At 45.2% G+C, this 13,908-nt stretch overlaps 1 protein-coding gene across 2 annotated transcripts in view; it reads right to left on the bottom strand.

The window, feature by feature from the left end:
- The window catches only part of DESI2 (desumoylating isopeptidase 2), a 41,989-nt gene extending 32,851 nt beyond the window's left edge, over nt 1–9,138 (bottom strand). For both annotated transcript variants that reach the window (XM_052653599.1, XM_052653598.1), the window contains exon 1: nt 8,874–9,138. In XM_052653599.1, coding sequence (XP_052509559.1) covers nt 8,874–8,915 — 42 coding nt within the window. In that variant the 5' untranslated portion in view covers nt 8,916–9,138. The remainder of the gene's footprint in view (nt 1–8,873) is intronic.
- Nucleotides 9,139–13,908: the final 4,770 nt, after the last annotated feature.

The following is a 13,908-nucleotide window of genomic DNA, read 5'->3' on the forward strand; positions in this document are numbered from 1 at the left end:
CACCCTCGTGGGTCTCATCTAGCTGGGTCTCCGGCATTGCAGGCAGATTCTTCATCATCTGACCCAACAGGGAAGCCCTTAAGATAGATATTCCCCTGGAATACCCTCGTGGGTCTCATCTATTTATAAAACCCCACAGAAGCAGAGAACTTCCTCTGGATGGATGTGGAGTCGATGTGGCAGAAGGGGAGCCCAGAGCTATCTAAAGTGTGACAAGGACTCAATGCGTTATTGCCAGTTTGAAGATGAAGGATGCAGGTGAGGCTTTAAGCATCTGAGAGGGGCCTGGCTGACACAACAGGAAGGAATGGGACCTCAGCCCTACAACTGCTGGCAACTGAATTTTCCTAACACTCTAACAGGCTTGGCAGCAGATTTGTCCTTGCAGCCTAGGCCAACTGACAACCTGCTTTCAAACCTTGTGAGACCCAGAAGAGAGGAACCGGCCTAGTCTACCTGAACATCTGACCTAAGCAAGTGTGAGAGAATAAATCTGCACGGTCATAAACCACTAAGTTTGGGGCAATTTGTTATTGTGGGGATATAAAACAAACATATAGAGGCACTGGATTCTTTTACATTCTAAACAACCCCCCGCCCCCCGCCCCCCCACCAAAAAAAGGAAGAAAAAAAAAAAAGCAGATACTGTCAGGGATAACATAAGAGGGCAGACTTATGACTGTCCTTTTTTTTTTTTTTAAAGCTAGATCTGTGGGTCACTGTTTTTAGAACAAGTGGTAGGAAAGTCACTGGTCCAAGAAGCATACTTGGTACAAGAAAATTAAGACTAGTTTCTATTAACCAGTTCCTATTAATCAGGAATTAGTTCCTATTAATCAGATACTGACAATATTTTTGGAGGGATTATCTTTCAAGGAGTGACTAACACCCAAGTTCAAAGAATAAACCAGTTAAGAACATTTCTTCAGTGTAGTTCCACAGTGTTTAAAACAACCCCCCTCCCCCTGAAAAAAGCTATGCCATAGAACAATAATTGATATTTTTTCCTATCCTATTCCCCCTTCTTGGTCACCCAATTCCAACAATAAAGCTAAAATCCTACAATAAACTAAGTAAAAGTACAGGGAAAAAAAACCCCAGAAACAGGCATTTGACACAGGAGAAGAGGGATCAGAGGACTTTTTCATACCATTTAAGTACTGGCACCATTCCTAATAAAACTGCCTAGTTAAAATCCCATTCATTTAGTAAATATTACTTACAGAACAGCTTCTAGTGACAGGCCCTGTTCTAAACACTGGTGACAGTACAATGCTACCAAGTAATTTCCCCTTCACGGATCACTGCCTTGCTGTGGCAAACGGACCTGCATTACTCGATGAAGCTATGGGCCATGCCGAGCAGGGCCACCCAAGGTGGACGGGCCCTAATGGAGAATTCAGACAAAACGCAATCCACTGGAGGAGGGAATGGCAAACCACTCCATTAGAACCTCATGAACTGTGTAAAAGGACAGAAAGATATGACACCGAAGCATGAGTCCCCCAGGTCTGAAGGCGTCCAATATGCCACTGGGCTACTAACAGCCCAGAGAGAAGGAAGCGGCTGGGCCAAAGTGGAAACGACACTCAGTTATGGATGTGTCTGGTGATGAAAATAAAATCCTATGGTGCAAAGAATGGTATTGCATAGGAACCTGGAATGTTAGGTCCATGAATCAAGATAAATTGGACGTGGTCAAGCGGAGATGGTAAGAAAAAACATCGACATCTTTAGTTCACATCAGTGAACTAAAATGGATGGGAATGGGCGAATTTAATTCAGATGATCATTGTATCTACTACTGGGGGCAAGAACCCCATAGAAGAAATGGAATAGCCCTTATAATCAACAAGAGGGTCCGAAATGCAGTGCTTGGGTGCCACCTCAAAAACGACAGAATGATCTTGGTTCGTTTTCAAGATAAGCCATTCAACATTACAGCAATCCAAGTCTATGCCCCTGCCTCTGATGCCGAAGAAGCCAATCAGTTCTGTGAAGACTCAGAAGACCTCCTAAAACTATCACCAAAAAAGATGTTCTATTCAATGGGGATTGGAATGCAAAAGTGGGAAGTCAAAAGATATCTGAAATAACAGGCGAGTTTGGCCTTGGGGAACAAAATGAAGCAGTGGAGAAGGCGATGGCACCCCACTCCAGTACTCTTGCCTGGAAGGTCCCATGGACGGAGGAGCCTGGTGGGCTGCAGTCCATGGGGTCGCTGAGAGTTGGACATGACTGAGCAACTTCACTTTTCACTTTCATGCATTGGAGAAGGAAATGGCAACCCACTCCAGTGGTCTTGCCTGGAGAATCCCAGGGACGGGAGAGCCTGGTGGGCTGCCATCTATGGGGTCGCACAGAGTCGGACACGACTGAAGCGACTTAGCAAAGGCTAACTGAATTTTGCCAAGAAAATGTACTGGTCATAGAAAATACCCTTTTTCAACAACAGAAGAGACGACTTTACATATGGACATCACCAAATGGCCAATACTGAAATCAATTTGATTATATTCTTTGTAGACAAAGATGGAGAAGCTGTATACAGTCAGCAAAAACAAGACCTGGAGCTGACTGTGACTCAGATCATCAGTCATCAGCTTCTCATAGCAAAATTCAGGCCTAAAGAAAGCAGGGAAAACCACTAGGTCAGCCAGGTATGACTTAGATCACATCGTCTATGAATATGCAGTGACGGTTAATGAATAGAGTCAAGGGATTAGATCTTGTAGACAGAGTGCCTGAAGAACTCTGGATGGAGGTCCGTAATACCGTACAGGAGGCAGCAAACCAAACCATCCTAAAGAAAAAGAAAAGCAAGAAGGCACAGTGGTCATCTGAGAAGGCTTTACAGCCAAAGAAATAAGAGAAGCGAAAAGCAAGGGAGAAAGGGAAAGGTGCACCCAACTAAACGCAGATTTCCTAAGAGCAGCACAGAGACAAGAAGGCCTTCTTCCATGAACAATGCACAGAACTAGAAGAAAACAACAGAAGGGGAAAGACTAGAGAGCCCTTCAGGAAAACTGGAAATATCAAGGGAACACTGTGCCCGAAGATGGGCACAATAAAGGACATAAACGGTAGAGACCGTGTTTGTTTAATCTATACGCTGAGAAATGCCAGGCTAGATGAGTTATAAGCTGGAATCATAACAGGCGGGAGAAACATCAACAACCTCGATATGAAGAGGATACCACCCGAAAGGCAGAGAGCGAAGAGAATTAAAGAGCCTCTTGATGAGGATGAAGGAGGAGAGTGAAAGAGCTGGCTTAAAACTAAATATTAAGAAAACTAAGATCATGGCATCCGGCCCCATTATTGCATGGCAAATAGAAGGGGAAAAGGTGGAAGTAGTCACAGATTTCCTCTTGTTGGGCTCTAAAATCACTGTGGATGGTGACTGCAACCCTGAAATCAGAAGACATTTTCTTCCTGGCAGGAAAGCTACGACAAAGCTAGACAGTGTGTTAAAAAGCAGGGATATTACTCTGTCGACAAAGGTCAGTATGTCAAGGCAATGGCCTTCCCAGTGGTCAGGTAAGGTTGTAAGACTGGACCGTAAAGAAGGCTGAGGGCTGAAGAATTGATGCCTTTGAACTGTGGTGCTGGAGAACACGCCTGAGAGTCCCCTGGACGCAAGGAGATCAAACCAGTCAATCTTAAGGGAAACCAAGCCTGAATACTCACTGGAAGGACTCATGCTGAAGCTGAAACTCCATTATTTTGGTCATCTGATGCAAAAAGCTGACACACTGGAAAAGTCTATGGTGCTGGGAAAGCTTGAGGGCAGGAGAAGAGGGCGTCAGAGGATGAGATAGCTGGATGGCATCACTGATGCAATGGACTTGAACTTGGGCAAACTTCAAGATATGGTGAGGGACAGAGAGGCCTGGCATGCTACAGTTCATGGGGTCGCAAAGAGTCGGACACGACTGGGCGACCGAACAACAATCAAGTAACTTGCAGGCTAGTGGGGTGGGCAGAATGATAATACATGCAGTTATTGAGACAGGTAGAAAGTACAACCAGGGCCCAGAAGTTAAGGCAAGTCTGATGAGTAAAGGCTAAGCTACAGTTGGAAGGAACAGGGGTTGTATTAATAGCTGAGCAACGTTGGAATTGGACACTCCACACAGAAGGATCAGCATGTGTAAAAGATACCAGTTACAGTATAGCCTATTTGGATAACTTAAAAATTTCATTGTGTGAGCATAAAGAGTGAATATTAGGTGGAGGGGTGTAGCAGGGGACTGGTAGGAAAGGTTTTTTTAAATAGTCAGGTGCACCAATAAAGGCCTTAGTTATCAGACTTTATCTTACAGGTGAATTTTAAGCAGAGGAATGGCACCAATCATTTATGTTTCAGGAAGATTAGTTTGGTTGCAGAAGGAAAGATGGATTAAAATGAAGTAATATTTGAGATTGAAACTCATAAGAAGTCTATTACAGAAGCAGAGATAATGAGGGCCAGAACTTGAGAAGCAATAGTGGGAATGGGGATATAAGATAACCAATTTAAAGAATATTCAGAAAGTGAAATATGTGATAGACATCATAGGGAATCCCAGCTACCCGCCTACTCACAACTCACCACAAAGGCTGGAAAAGCCACACACCCTCCTTCTCAGCTTCATCACAGTCACTGTGAGCCAACTCTGGACAATCTCTCAGGAAAGGAAGGTGGGTCTGGCAACGTCTTTCCCTTCTATTATTAAAAGCAGAGGTGCATGTGGAGAAAGGTCCTACCTACCTGTCTTCACAGCTCAGTGAATGAGGACAGTATGGCGCAGGACAGTCATGTTCCAATGACGAGGGGGCAACGCAGGAACAAAAGCCGACATGCCGAGGACAGCTGAGTGAAAAGATGAAAGAATCTTGGTCCTTGCTGACTTGGCTGAGCTGCTCAACTAATACAGGGACTGTTTAATCTCTGGATTAAGGATCCTTCCAGTTTAAGCCACTGATCATCAAGCTCTCTCTGACTTCCAGATAAAATTAACCAAATTAAGAGACAGGAAGGGTTTGAAGGGTTTATAATAAAAAGGAATTTAAGTTTTACTCCCAAGGTGTTCGCTTGGGAAACTGAGCAGAAGAAGGTGCTAGTTATCTAGATAAAATTACAACACAGGAAATGTGTGTGCACCCGTCCGCCAGAGCATATAGCAGGGAGGGCTGGGTAGAGAAGAGGGGAGGGCCCTGAGGCCAGGAAAGGAGAAAGGGGAAAATGTTTGTTCCTGGATATGTTGATTTAAAGATACTACGGAATCACTTAGGTTAAAAGTATATTCAGGTGAGTCTGAAACTCTTTCAAGAAGACGGAATTAGATTTACAGATGTTCAGGAAGTCAGATCCTGTCATACCTGAATGGCCTCACACTCTTGGAGAAGTACAATGGGGTGAGGAGGATCAAAAGAACGGAGTCCAGACAAAAACTTCATCTGAAGACTCCTAGAAAGTGTCTATGACTCTGAAGATGTACAGATACTATTTAAAAATCGGGAAGTAAATTGTTTTTAGAATGAAATCTACAAACATCATTATATTACTGCATATTTTTGGTTTCTAAAAATTCATTTAGCAGCAAAAAATCTCAATCTATGACAAAGGAAGACCTTGTGCACAAAAGACTGGCCCAGCAATTGAAACTAACTTGAATCACTTGCTTTACTATGTATACCAGTAAATTAGCAATATGTGAATAACCTCATTCCCAAAATACGTGTGACAGAGTTATGGAAGAAAAGAAATGATCGGCAGCTCCCAATCTACTGAACAGGAAAAACACAGTCAACTAGAGCAGGCAACAGTCTCACAGAGAAAGAGGAACAAGGATACACCGCAAGAGGTCCCTATGAATAGTGGCTGTAAGCACAAACCAAAGGCTGATTTTCATGCTTACAAAGTCTAGACTAGATAGACAGCTGATATACCAGGCCTGTACCGACAGACCACAGCAATCCTCATCAAAGGCATTTATGATGACTAGGAAGTACTACCAAAGATAAAAGGAATTTGCCCTTGACATCAAGCAAAGATGCTTCAGAAACCAAAACTGACTTGAGAAAAAATGAGTATAATAGCTACAAATTTATACCTCAATCCACTGGTCTCGATTCTAAAACATAACTCCGACCACACTGCTCCTCACCTTGAAAACTTTAAATGGCTCCCCCTGGCTCACAGACCAGCCACAAACTAATAAAAATTCTAGCCAGACTGGAAGTTTTGTCTCCTTTCATGCCTCCTACACTCTAGCTACACTGGATTTTCCAAATCCAACCTGTGCTGTCCTCCTCCTGCCAGCCTGTTCGTGCTGACTATTCCTTGTCTGCAGAAACCCTCCACTCTTCAGAGTTTTCCCCCTTTACTTTTCAGCATTCCATGATCCTACAAGAGCACTATCTTCTTGGCATCTTGTTCTGCTCTTATCAAAACCATGGCATTGTTCTGAATTGTTACCACTGGTGTACCTCCCCTATGAAACTCTAAATTCCTTACAGAAGAAAGCATAATTCATTCATTTCTGTGACTTTTACAGGGTCCTAACTAAATAACTGTAGGTTGCTGAGTTAGTGACATAAGACACTTACTTACAGACCAAAAGCCCTCAGGAGAACAAACAAACTCTGTTTATTAGAAGTCTAGTAACTCAGCTATTTGCCATTTCCGATAAACATTCACATGCTCCTCCTGTTGACAGGAAAAAGCAATATATAAGAAATAAACACAGAACTATTCAGTAGAAAAAATAATGAAACAGACTGTGGTCTAGAAATTCTAGATCCTATTTGTAGCTCTCTGGGCAGGTACTTGGCCTTTTGGCTAAGATCAAGTGGTAGCTCATATGGAAAGCGTCTGTCTATAATGCGGGAGACCTGGGTTTGATCCCTGGGTCGGGAAGTTCCCTGGAGAAGGAAACGGCAACCCACTCCAGTACTCTTGCCTGGAAAATCCCATGGATGGAGGAGCCTGGTATCCATGGGGTCACAAAGAGTTGGACATGACTGAGCGACTTTACTTTTTTTACTTACTGTTCTGGGCAGGTACCCTTTTCTCTATTTACTCTGCAACTACCTACTTCACAAAAGCTATATGAAGAATAATATCTCTGTTATCTAGTTAACATTTTAAAGATCTTTCAGAACACTCCTCCCTTCAAAACATACTGGTTTGAGAATCATCTCTAGCTTTTCCTACGTTTACCACATAGCAATGATTTCTGTTATTCATAGACTACCCAAGCCCATTATAAGCCAAGCAATGTATCTCCAGTTTTATTTTAAAAAGCAAAATGTTCTCTTCCTCTACTTTCACAGATTTCTTTTAGGCAATGAAACTGGCCCTCTGGCCACTGCATAATCCTAATTTATAAAGGGGTTTAACAACCTAGAAGAAAATGTATACTGTGCTCTCAAGAACAGAATATATCTTGAGGGATGGTGTGTAACAATCTGCATGAATAAATAAAAAACCAAATTCAGATCACTCAAGGGGGACTGGGTAGAAAGAGTAAAAGGGCAATAAAATTCTTGAAAAATCAAGGCTTCCACAGCTAGCCACAGAAAGTTTACATCTAGAGAATTATTTCTTAACCAGTGACACAGGCCAAAGACTTTACAAAGTACGCCACTCTTTTAAAATCTCTGGTTCTGATTATTCCTCTCTGGAACTTTTTCCCATCATACTCCATTTTTCTCAGTATGCTAATCTATCTCCTTTCACCTCCAAGTTTATATGCAAACTCAGCGGAGTACCCTCCTCAGGTCCCAAGCAGTCTCTATGGCCTTCTCACATTAATTTCCAGATTGAGGCAAAGGAATTCCTTCCTCCCCAAGAGGTTACAGTGTAAATGTAGAAACGTAAAAACAATACAGGGGAACACAAAGTTTAGATCGGTGAGTGAGAACCAAGACTCCTAACCTCCCGTATTCTGGCTCTTCTTCATCTTTAAGCCAACAAAAATAACGCTGGGGACTTTTTCACTTGTCAATCCACTTACGAAATTTTAAACATCTCAAGTGGAGGTGACCTCTTATAAAGCAAAAACTAATCAACCGAAAGGAAACAAACCCAAGCATCCATCTAACTGCAACGGCAACTGTGTACCAGTTATTCCAATGGCGATTATAACGCAAATCAACGTTTTGACTCATTTCTGAGTGCTCGCAGTACTCCAAAAGTTAGATGACACAACAAACCCGTTCTTCTCTGCCTCTCCTGCGGCCACATCAGATACCTGTTGCATCACCTGGTAAGAGGTCTCCAGAATCTAGGAAAGGAGTACCGCCGTGAACCCCTAAATAATTCAGCTGGGCTATTTTCTGGATAAATGTTAGCCTCATTCATTTTAATGCGGTTGCTTAGAGGCTAGGATGTGTTGGCTCCTGTTCACCTTTAAAGAGACTCTAGCACTGGCGTCGACAAGCGGTGACTTTCTCGACTTGGAGGGGCTTGGGAGTTTTTGAAGACGGGCTGCTTCGGCAGAGCCGGCAACTGGGGTGGGAGAAGCGGGGTTGCCCCGGAGTTCCGGTGATGGAGTGGGAAGTCCGACCCTCGACCCAAGCTTCGCGGAAAGGACACTGCTCGTCGGCCAGAAGGTCGGGCCCAGCCCAGGGTCCGGGCCAAGTCGGGGCACGAGGGAGGTTCGAGGCGAACCGAGTCTTGGCCAAAGCCCCGGGGCAGACCGGGAAAAGCTAACAAGCGCGTAGACGTTTGCAGGGATTAAAAAAAATAATCGTCCCCTCCCCCAACCCCGGTGAACCAAGCGGGAGGCGGCGACGCCAGGCTGGAAACGCGAGGGGCCGGGTCCGAACCCACCGGCGAGAGAATGCCGGCCGGGGCCGGGGTCGGGCGCCGGCGCCGTACTCACCATGTCGTACACGTTGAGCACCACTAACTGGTTAGCCCCCATCCTCCTCCCGGCGGCCGCCGCCTCGCGCTCCAGCCGCTCCGTTCCGCGGGGCCGAAGCCGTTGTCACCCACGCGGACGCCTCAGGGGGCCGGAGCCGGGCCCTAAGCGCACAGCCCGGCCGGCGGGAGCCAGGGCGGAAGCATCGGGAAGCTAGTCGCTCCCGGGCGCCGCCGACAGGACCCTCTGCGCCTACCGGGCCGGACCGCTGGCGGCCCGCTCCGGCTCAAGCGCCTCCCCCGGCGGCAGACACGTGGGGGAAGGCGGGGCCCGAGCAAGGGGCGGGCGCCGGGCTCCTGGGGGGCGGGGCCGGCCGGGGCTGGGCCCGCCTGCGCTCTAGCCTCCACCGCCGCACTCGCACCTAAGATGGCGCAACCTTGGTGCTTTTCTGCCCGGGAGGAGCGTGTTCCCAGAAATACTACAATTCCCAGCATGCAATGAGGAAGCGCAGAGGCGGAGTCTCAACTGCGGTCCTTCCTTGCGGTGCGTTTCCAGCTGTCGACTACAGTTCCCAGCATGCTGCGGGGGCCGGGTCCTGCGGGCCAGGCCTAGCCCGACTACAGCTCCCAGCATGCAGTGCTTGCAGTGTGCGCTCTACCTTTGCCGTCCGTCCTTGTGGGCCCTGATGTTGTTCTTCTGCTGCTTATATCCATTACTGTTGTAATTGGTTTCTGTCTCGTTGAGCTCGATGAAGCCTTACGAATGTGGCAAAAGACCACATTGATGACCCTGTTTTCCAAGTCCCTCCTCACTATTATTTTTTATTTTGCAAGGGGAGAAAAACAGAGGAAGGTGGGTTACTGGCAGGAGAAGGGGTATAACATGCATCCAGTTGATTCTCAATGTGGAATTTTACATTTAATAAAACTATCCTGCTGAAATGGGAAGACAGCACAGTGCTCATAGATTAGCACAATGCTGGGAAACAGTAGGTGCTTTTACATTCAATTCAAAAAATATTTGTTGTGTACCTGCCCTTTACCAGGCAGTGATGTAGGCCCTGGGGACTATGGTGTAAACAATAGGGAGGACGAGAAAAATATGCTTTGTAGAGAGTTAAAACAGGATGAAGTGACTGAGAGTAACCTCATATTGGCTGCAGTGGGAAGGTCTCCGTAAGCTCTGGAGGTTTAAGCTCAGAGTTGAGTTCAGTTCAGTTGCTCAGTCCTGTCCAACTCTGCGACCCTGTGGACTGCGGCAAGCCAGGCTTCCCTTCCTGTCCATCACCAACTCCTGGAGCTTACTCAAACTCCTGTCCATCCAGTCGGTGATGCCATCCAACTAGCTCATCATCTGTCCGGTTTTCCTCCCATCTTCAATCTTTCCCAGCATCAGGGGCTTTTCCAATGAGTCAGTTCTTCACATCAGGTAGCCAAAGTATTGGAGCTTCAGCTTCAGTATCGGTCCTTCCAGTCAGTATTCAGCACTGATTTCCTTTAGGATTGACTGGATCTCCTTGCAGTCCAAGGAACTCTCAAGCGTCTTCTCCAACACCACAGTTCAAAAACACCAATTCTTGGGCGCTCAGCTTTCTTTATAGTCCAACTCTCACATCCATACATGGCTACTGGAAAAACCATAGCTTTGACTGGACTGACCTTTATCGGCAAAGTAATGTCTCTCCTTTTTAATGTGCTGCCTAGGTTGGTCATAGTTTTTTCTTCCAAGGAGCAAGCATTTTTAAATTTCACGGCTGCAGTCACCACCTGCAGTAATTCTGGAGCCGCTGCCCGCCACCCCCCCCACCCCAACGGCAAAAAGTCTCTCACTGTTTCAATTATTTCTCCATCTATTTCCCATGAAGTGATGGGACCAGATGCCATGATCTTCGTTTTCTGAATGTTGAGCTTCAAGCCAACTTTTTCACTCTCCACTTTCACTTTCATCAAGAGGCTCTTTAGTTGTTCTTCACTTTCTGCCATAAGGGTGGTGTCATCTCCATATCTGAGGTTATTAATATTTCTCCAGGCAATGTTCATTCCAGCTTGTGCTTCATCCAGCCCGGCGTTTCACATGATGTACTCTGCATATGAATTGAATAAACAGGGTGACAATATGCAGCGTTGATGTACTCCTTTCCCTATTTGGAATCAGTCTGTTGTTCCATGTCCAGTTCTAATTGTTGCTTCTTGACCTGCATACAGATTTCTCAGGAGGCAGGTCAGGTGGTCTGGTATTCCCATCTCTTTCAGAATTTTTCTACAGTTTGTTGTGATCCACACAGTCAAAGGCTTTGGCATAGTCAATGAAGCAGATGTTTTTCTGGAACTCTCGTGCTTTCTCAATGATCCAACAGATGTTGGTAATTTGATTTCTGGTACTTCTGCCTTTTCTAAATCCAGCTTGAACATCTGGAAGTTCATGGTGCATGTACTGTTGAAGCCTGGCTTGGAGAATTTTGAGCATTACTTTGCTAGCGTGTGAGATGAATGAAATTGTGTGGTAGTTTGAACATTCTTTGGCATTGCCTTTCTTTGGGATTGGAATGAAAACTGACCTTTTCCAGTCCTGTGGCCACTGCTGAGTTTTCCAGATTTGCTGGCATATTGAGTGCAGCAGTTGAACAGCATCATCTTTTAGGGTTTGAAATAGCTCAACTGGAATTCCATCACATCCGTTACCTTTGTTTGTAGTGATGCTTCCTAAAGCCCACTTGACTTCACATTCCAGGATGTCTGGCTCTAGGTGGATGAGCACACCATTGTGGTTATTTGGGACATGAAGATCTTTTTTGTATAGTTCTTCTGTGTATTCTTGCCACCTCTTCTTAATGCCTTCTGCTTCTGTTAGGTCCATACCATTTCTGTCCTTTATTGAGCCCATCTTTGCATGAAATGTTCCCTTGGTATCTCTCATTTTCTTGAAGAGATTTCTTGTCTTTCCCATTCTATTGTTTTCCTCTATTTCTTTGCATTGATCACTGAGGAAGGCTTTCATATCTCTTCTTGCTATTCTTTGGAACTCTGCATTCAAATGGGTATATCCTTCCTTTTCTCCTTTGCCTTTCACTTCTCTTTTTTTCTCAGCTATTTGTAAGGCCTCCTCAGACAACCATATTGCCTTTTTGCATTTCTTTTTCTTGGGGATGGTCTTGATCACTGCCTCCTGTACAATATCATGAACCTCCGTCCACAGCTTTTCAGGCACTCTGTCTATCAGATCTAATCCCTTGAATCTATTTGTCACTTCTACTGTATAATCATAAGAGATTTGATTTAGGTCATACCTGAATGGTCTGGTGGTTTTCCCTGCTGCTGCTGCTAAGTTGCTTCAGTCGTGTCTGACTCTGTGTGACCCCATAGACGGCAGCGCACCAGGCTCTGCCATCCCTGGGATTCTCCAGGCATGAACACTGGAGTGGGTTGCCATTTCCTTCTCCAATTTCGGCAATAAGGAGTTCATGATCTCAGCCACAGTCAACTCCAAGTCTTGTTTTTGCTGACTGTATAGAAATTCTCCATCTTTGGCTGCAAAGAATATAATCAATCAGATTTCGTTATTGACCATCTGGACATCACCATGGTCAATACCGAAATCAGACTGATTAAGCTCAGATCTGATTGACAAAAAATCAACCCTACAAATATCAGGAGACAAAGGGAACAGCAAAGCTAATTGTTTCAACTGATTAGGAAGCTATTCCACAAGTGCATGCCAAAAGGTGGCTTGGATATTGGGGTAGTGAGGAACATCTAAGAAATTAATTTTGAATATTTTGGAAGTAGAGTCTACAGGACTTGCTAATGGATTGGATATTGAGTTTGTGAGAGAGAGACTACTCTAGGATAATTTCTAGATTTTTGACTTCAAAAATTGCGTGGATGATGGTGCCATTTATAAGATATGATAATTGGGAAGAGCAGGTGAGGAAGAGGGAAATTAAGACTTAAGGTTTGGTCATTTTAAGTTGGAGATGCCTTTTAGACATCCATGATGTCAAGTACCAAAGTACATTTGTATGTAAAAAGAGAAATTGATAATGTAGGAGAGGGGGGATTTCCATGGGTGAGTGAGGTAAGAAGGGGAAGAGATCCAATGCATAAAGGAGGGGTTGGCCTTTAGTCAGAGCGATGCTTTATCTGTACTAACAGCATATAAGGTGCATATGATGGTATGGAAGGTATAGAAGACAAATGAGGGCAGTTCTTTTCTGATTTGTTTTGATTTTCTCGATGAATAAGTGGCAAGATGATCACTGGAGAGTTGGGGAGGGTTGGGATATAGGGAATTTGAAGAGAGCTGCTGCTGCTGCTGTTAAGTCGCTTCAGTCGTGTCCGACTCTGTGCGACCCCATAGACGGCAGCCCACCAGGTTCCCCCGTCCCTGGGATTCTCAAGACAAGAATACTGGAGTGGGTTGCCATTTCATTTGAAGAGAGAGAAGGTATTAAATAGGGAATACAAATATACTAGGGAAATAGTGTTGAATTGCCAGGCAGTGTTGAGTGACAGTAAATGCTGTGTACATGACTGTCCTCAGGTTGTGGACAAAGTTCCAAAATTCTTTTTTGGTGTGCCCAGCTGCTTTCTCTTCCTCACTGTGGCCTTCCTCTCCTCTAACCCAGTTGAACAAACTACAGGTGTGGGGAGAGGCAGGCGTTCTTCATTAAGGACATCATAACACTTCCTCAGAGAAGGCAATGGCACCCCAATCCAGTACTCTTGCCTGGAATATCCCATGGACAGAGGAGCCTGGTAGGCTGCAGTCCATGGGGTCACTAAGAGTCAGACATGACTGAGCGACTTCACTTTCACTTTTCACTTTCATGCATTGGAGAAGGAAATGGCAACCCACTGCAGTGTTCTTGCCTGGAGAATCCCAGGGATGGGAGAGCCTGGTGGGCTGCCATCTACAGGGTCGCACAGAGTTGGACAAGACTGAAAGTGACTCAGCAGCAGCAGCAGCAACACCTCCTACTGAGGGCTCAAACTACTGGTTCATTTCACCTCTTACTCAAAACGCTCCCTTTGCCCTTTGTGAGCTGAGCTACTCTCTC

This window comes from Budorcas taxicolor, chromosome 16 (assembly GCF_023091745.1).
Source record: "Budorcas taxicolor isolate Tak-1 chromosome 16, Takin1.1, whole genome shotgun sequence".
Taxonomy (NCBI): domain Eukaryota; kingdom Metazoa; phylum Chordata; class Mammalia; order Artiodactyla; family Bovidae; genus Budorcas; species Budorcas taxicolor.